We start from the raw sequence: 6,860 nt of genomic DNA, 5'->3' as shown, positions 1-6,860 counted from the left end.
TCCAATAGAAATTTACTGCAAAATATGCCGATTTCTTTTTCACTGAAGACTCTTGTGATCTGATGCCTGATGTTTCCACGTTTGTAGCCATAGTTTAGAAACACTGCCCAGGATTGTTTTTCTTTGAGATTGGAAGTAATTATTGTAATAAATAGCTTCAACTAGCTTCATAATCCATGTGCAGCCAAGATGTCATTAAAAAAAGTCTTCAAACGGTGATATGAATATTTATTCTGAAACTATGATTCATAGGAGAAAATAGGCCTTGTTGAGTTTCTGTTGATGAGATATTCTCCGCCGTGGAGTTTGTCCAGTACTCAATTCTCTTTTGTTTTTGACGTGCTGGACTAGCTAGTACCTAAGGATGTGACATAATCTTTGTTAATGTTTTGTGATAAAGTTTTCTATGCCCCGCATCAAAATAAGACATCTCCTTCTAGATTGTTGATGTATTGGATGTGATGTTTTGTTGCGGTCTCGGTTAAAAGAACTAGAACAAACAAGTTGTGATCTCATCATCAATGTTTGAATAAAATAGTTCTCATATACTAGTAGTCTTCATAATGATCATTGCTGGTAATGCATACCATTGTGATTCATACGGGCTCTTCCTGAAACAGAAGACTGTGACTTGCAAATTGGAGTGGAGAAAACAATTGCTTCCAGTACAAGTATACCCCATGCTTACAAAATACTAATTCGTTATGTACCCTCTCGATTCTAGAGGGAACTAGTAAAATAAGAAGAAAGTTACCCAAAAAACAAAAAACAAAGGAAGTACTTATGTTCACCATACTTTCTTTAAAAGAAATAGAAATGTTGCACTTTTACTCCCTACAACTTGTAGATAGATATTGAATGAATGGTCTCTTTGTTTAATATCTAAAAGCTACTTGATGTACCGCAAAAGAAATTTTGAGAAGCAATGAAGAAGGCCCATTTCTTGCTGTCTTGCATTTGAGAAAGTCATATATAGAAAATCATGCCTTTTTCTTTTCTTTTCGGGAAGATACAAAATGATAGGAGTATTGAATAGTGTGAAATCGAAAGAAGGGGGAGGGAAGGGAAGTCAACTACGCATTATTCCTTTTGACACAAACCATCCACGTCTTCATCAAGGAACAGTATACTGCGAATGTAACCCAGAGATAGAGATTTGAAGGTAGAGGAGGTCCATACGTTGGATTTGTGGGCGTGCTGAACTATTATTAGTGGGCTTGGATATTTTCTTATTCATTTTCCAGAAAGCAACCAGAAAGATCAGCTCAGATTGTCTTTGTGCTTAACTTAACCAGCTACCGCAGTAAGCCAGTAACCTAAACACTTTTTATCACTACAAGAAATTCAATAGTACTCCCTCTGTAAAGAATTATAGGGGAGTAACATCTAACCGCCCCTAAGGATAATCAATCGATTTCGAGAAATCGGACTAATTCCGGGAGGCCGGCGTACGTGTAGCATCGTGCAACTGCCACGCAACGGCAGCTTATTGGCTAGACTAGAGTGGCCTCCTCTTGTACGCTACCAATCTTGTGTACACCATTCGGCTATAAATAGTGGCGCCGGTGGGAGGCTATCCATTCAATTCAATTGCGATCATCATCATCCTCGACACCAAAGCTCATCTTCTTCTCCTTGAAATCTTTTTGGGTTCATCAGATTTGGAGGATGTCTTGCAACTGTGGATCCGGTTGCAGCTGCGGCTCAGACTGCAAGTGCGGGTATGGATGTTTTTTTTTCCAATCATTAATGGATGCTTCTCCTTGCAAAATACTCTCGTGCTATTTATGTACTACTTCATCCGGTGATCCCTTTAGCTGATCAAGCATCAATTCCTATTGTGGTGATGAACTATTGATTTGATTCGCCGACCGGTTGCCTTGGCCCGTTGCAGGAAGATGTACCCTGATCTGACGGAGCAGGGCAGTGCCGCGGCCCAGGTCGCCGCCGTGGTCGTCCTCGGCGTGGCGCCTGAGAACAAGGCGGGGCAGTTCGAGGTGGCCGCCGGCCAGTCCGGCGAAGGCTGCAGCTGCGGCGACAACTGCAAGTGCAACCCCTGCAACTGTTAAGCTGCATGCACTCGTGTGATGGTGTGAGAGTATACGTGAATAACGAGCGTCCCTCTGATCTGATGGAGTCGAGCAAGGGTGCGTGTGCGTGTGCGTGTGGTTTACTTGCTCGCTCTCCGCCTATGCTCTGCCCTTGGTGTCCTTGTGTGTATGTGTGTGCACGTGTCCCTGTAATTGCTTCATCTATCTCCACTATGGATGGAGTGATGAATATGTAAGAATGAATGATTTACCTAATTAACTACTCCTAAATTGCTACTTCGGTTAACTGATTTTCTTGGCGGCGCATCTTCAGCTATTTTATCCTCTAACATGAAGTATACAGCGAAGGAACAAATTGCCCCAAAAAATTGTTGATTCCACCTATAAAATGAAGATTTCGATCAAGAATTGCAACCGTCAGAACGTTCAATGTTTCTTAAGCGGAAAATAACAAAAAAGAAAAGAAAAAAGGTTGTACACAAGTGAGCAACTATGTTGCTGTGTTGTTTCTGGGCAGCGCTCCGTGCCGGTCGATCGGCGCAGGCCCTACATCGGTCCACATTCGATCAAGATGGCTGTAACCGTTGGATCTGCCCCCTTTGCCGTTCCCTTCGTCTCACGCAAAAAAGGACACATTTGCTAGTTCGATTCAGATACTTCCTCCGTTCCGAATTACTTGTCTTGGATTTGTCTAGATATAGAGGTATCTACCACTAAAATGAGTCTAGATACATCCGTATCTAGACAAATCCAAGACAAGTAATTTGAAACGGAGCGAGTACCAATTAAGTGATGGCACCGTTTCAAAATATAATTTCAAAGCTAAACTTTTCCATCTCATGCAAATACATGCATGTAGAATTATTGGAATATTTTAATATTTTTTGGGGAAACATGAATTTTGGTCAGTTTTACAAAATCGTGCTATAGGTAAACCAAATAGGGCATTTCTAAGCAAGTGGTTTTCCAACTTTCGAGAATTAAAATGATGCTATAGGTAGACCAAAATGGGGCATTTCTAAGTAAATGGTTTTCCAACTTCCGAGAAATAGTCTGAGATTTTTATGACAAGCTTATGTACCGATGTTAAGACACCGTGAAAAGTTTCACAAATTTTGACGACTTTTGTTTTATTTTAATTTCTTCTTCTTAAAAGTTGAAGAAAATGCTAAACTACATTTATTACATAACGGAAGGTGATTTTAATTCACATTTCTTATTATATATCTTAAACCGTGGTATATAAATTTTTTGAAGTGAAAAAATGCTCAAATGATCACTAAAATTGGGTTTATGGAATTTGCATTTGTTATAGAAGATAGTCCATTTGGTGAACAATCATTATTTCTTTATTTGTATTCTTCTTAGATTTTTGTCATAATCTATTGTACCAATATTGGGACTCTTGATTAACTTTTAGTATTTTGTGACAACATTCAGATGTTTTGTCATCCCCTCTTATATAGTAGAAGAAAATGCCAAATTATGATTATTATTACATAACAAAAGGTGATTTTAATTCACATTTGCTCACCAAGCCCTCTGTCACGGTGTTGTGATTATGATTATGACAACATAACGAGAGCTGATTTTAATTATCATTATGATTATAATCATAATCACAATTTGCTAAATTATGAGCTTGGTTACTACTTGACAACCCTCGACCACGACTGGGGCGGCCAAACATGCCGGAGGAGGTGTAGGGGTGGCAGGAGCGAGGCTACGAGCCACCAAACGAGAATGAGGTGTTGTAGGCTTCGCGTGGTGGCTTTCTTCTTCTTCGTCACTGCCTGGATGAGTGCGGACAGACCTTCATCGCCTCTGTCGGCTTCCTCATCTGCTTGCTGCCGGCCGAAGCAGCAGAGAGGATGACCGAGCATCGTCCCGGCTGCTGGGGCCTTACTGCCGACCTTTGATGACTGGCACACAACACGGAGCAAGTTTTTTGTCGCCAAACGTTTCCTTCGCCCTGCCAGCGCCGGGGGTGGGGGCTCAATTCCGGCGACAACAGTGGCTGGCGGGGTAGCGGAATTGCCTTTCGGTTCCATTCAGGCCTAAATCGAGGGCTGTAGTGGCGGCGACAGCGAGGGGCGACTGTGGTGGGAAGAGGTGGCGCCTCGGGCAGGAGTGGGGAGCGGCCGAAATTATCCCGAGAAGTGACGTCGGTCGAGTTAAAATGAGAGGCTTGGGCTACCTTTTGAGGGATAACTCATTAAAATTTTGCTCATCGAAATGTTTAAAAGTTTGTTTAGGTGCGGTTAGCTGCTCATTTTGCTCCTCTAAAGGATTTTAAAGACCCTTATTTACATATTTTCCTCAATGCCTTTAAAATGATCATCTTCGAAATGAAGCAAGTGGCAATTGTTGCCCTCTGCTAGTGCAATCTCTAAATGTACGAAGGAAGCAGTAGCAGAGGGCAAAGGAATATTTATAAGTTGTTGCCCTCTGCTCATTTCTCTGCAGAATGAATTTGTCTTAATACTGCCAAGAAGGCCAGGCTATTTGCAAGTTGATCTTGAAAAAGAAAGAGTTGTATGCTAGATTTCAGGATACGCTAACCTCTGTGCATCGAGTTTCAGTATATGCCACTAAAATGTAGTCATGCAGACATGGCAGTGCCATATACTACTTTTTTGAATGTTGGCAGGAGAGCTGCAAAATCCATTAATGACAAAGGGGCATATACTGAAATCCAATTTAAGGGGAGTGGATAATTGCAGTTTATGAGCCGGGTAGTCTTCTGTGATCACTGCATCAGAGGAGAAGAATGCGGGGTACCAGGAGTGGTGAATCCTAGAAGGGACAACTTTGACAAAGCACACGCTAATGAAAATAGCAATATGGCATTTTAATCTACACGAGTTGGTTATTCGCCTTTTTGTACTCTTTCCCAGACCAATATCAGACTCAGCTTTAGGATTTTGGGCTACTGTAGGATCGAAAGTATGTCTAGAGGGGGGGTGATTAGACTACTTGACCAAATAAAAATCTAGCCTTTTTCCAATTTTAGTTCTTAGCAGATTTTAGCAACTTTGCACAAGTCAAGCAATCAATCTACACATGCAATTCTAAGAGTATAGCAGCGGAAAGTAAAACAATTGCATATGAAGGTAAAGGGAGGAGTTTGAGGGAGAAAACGCAATGTAGACACGGAGATTTTTGGCGTGATTCCGATAGGTGGTGCTATCGTACATCCACGTTGATGGAGACTTCAACCCACGAAGGGTAACGGTTGTGCGAGTCCACGGAGGGCTCCACCCACGAAGGGTCCACGAAGAAGCAACCTTGTCTATCCCACTATGGCCGTCGCCCACGAAGGACTTGCCTCACTCGGGTAGATCTTCACGAAGTAGGCGATCTCCTTGCCCTTACAAACTCCTTGGTTCAACTCCACAATCTTGACGGAGGCTCCCAAATGACACCTAGCCAATCTAGGAGACACTACTCTCCAAGAGGTAACAAATGGTGTGTTGATGATGAACTCCTTGCTCTTGTGCTTCAAATGATAGTCTCCCGAACACTCAACTCTCTCTCACAGGATTTGGATTTGGTAGAAAAAAAATTGAGTGGAAAGCAACTTGGGGAAGGCTAGAGATCAAGATTTATGTGGTTGGAATGGAATATCTTGACCTCAACACAAGTGTACACTACAAAAAAATACACTTCCGTGATGATACGTGTTTGTCACAGTAGGTCACGTTTTCTGTCATGCATGTACATCCATGAAAATTTTATGACAGAATCGAGATAGTCATACCTGTGTTGTCGTAGAAGTGTTCCATGACATTACCAAAATTATCATCACGGAAGTGTCCACTTCCATGACGATAAATCGTGCGTCACAGAAGTGCTTTCGTCAAGGGTGACCGACACATGGCATCCACCGTAACGGAACGCCGTTAAGCTATCAGGTCCGGTTTTGGATCCGATAACCCGTTAACAGCCCCGACCAATGGGGATTTTCCACGTGTAAAATCATCATTGGCTGGAGGGAACACGTGTCGCCTTGCCGTTGGGACAGATGTCATCCACTCATTGGACCCAAAGCGCATATGATACGTCGACACGTGGCACGGCCCAACAGAGGCCCATTCCTGTTAATGGCCTGTTCGCATATAGCCCATTTACAGCCCGCTAACCTAGGGCCCATTTATAGCCTATCCGAATTAGGCCCAGTAGCGTCATATAGGCCGTCTAATATAATTCCAGCCCGTTTTAACTTCCGGCCCATGTATGGCCCATGACGTCTTTCGACCCATATGAGGCCCTTAGTAACCCTCGGCCCATTAACGGCCCGTGGTAAAACTGGCCCGTAATGAACAGTGTATCACTTTATACCCATTAACGGACCATTATTCCGTTGGGCCGTTTCCAGCCCATATTATCTTTCGGCCTTCTCAGGGCCCATTTATTCTTGCGCTCATTTCCAGCATTCGTTTACTTTCGGCCCGTTACTGTCATTTTTTGCTTGTGGGACAAATTCAGCCCATGGTTACAGTCGGCCCGTTTGAGGCCCGCTAATACGTTGGGCCGTTTTCATAGCGTCATCAAATATGGCCGATTAACGACGGCCCGTTATGGTCGGCCCATGAACGGATGATTTCAACTCTAGCCCGTTTACGGCCCCTTATACGGCCCGTACAAGGCCCATAGATGAGACGGCCCATAGAAGGCCCATGGATCCTACGGGACATAGAAGGCCCATTGACCCGACGGCCCATAGAAGGCCCATTGATCCGACGGCCCATAGAAGGCCCACGGATCCGACAACTCGTAGAAGGCCATGGATCGTCCGTCACGTAGATG

General features: G+C 43.4%; 1 protein-coding gene across 1 annotated transcript; it reads left to right on the top strand.

The window, feature by feature from the left end:
- Positions 1–1,531: 1,531 nt before the first annotated feature.
- On the top strand, positions 1,532–2,337 carry LOC125553043 (metallothionein-like protein 1). The gene is made up of 2 exons (XM_048716796.1): positions 1,532–1,721; positions 1,895–2,337. The coding sequence occupies exons 1-2, from the start codon at positions 1,669–1,671 to the stop codon at positions 2,067–2,069; spliced, it is 228 nt and encodes a 75-aa protein (XP_048572753.1). The 5' UTR covers positions 1,532–1,668; the 3' UTR covers positions 2,070–2,337.
- The last annotated feature ends 4,523 nt before the right edge of the window (positions 2,338–6,860 follow it).

This window comes from Triticum urartu, chromosome 1 (assembly GCF_003073215.2).
Source record: "Triticum urartu cultivar G1812 chromosome 1, Tu2.1, whole genome shotgun sequence".
Classification (NCBI taxonomy): domain Eukaryota; kingdom Viridiplantae; phylum Streptophyta; class Magnoliopsida; order Poales; family Poaceae; genus Triticum; species Triticum urartu.
The sequence above is the reverse complement of the archived record's forward strand: the minus strand, read 5'-3'. Positions and strand labels throughout refer to the sequence as shown.

What these genes read in the sequence shown, in the direction of transcription:
- LOC125553043 (XM_048716796.1), top strand. Translation starts at nt 1,669, where the DNA reads ATGTCTTGCAACTGTGGATCCGGTTGCAGCTGCGGCTCAGACTGCAAG. An exon ending in GGCTCAGACTGCAAGTGCGG is followed by an intron (nt 1,722 to 1,894) that starts GTATGGATGTTT and finishes GGCCCGTTGCAG; the next exon opens with GAAGATGTACCCTGATCTGA.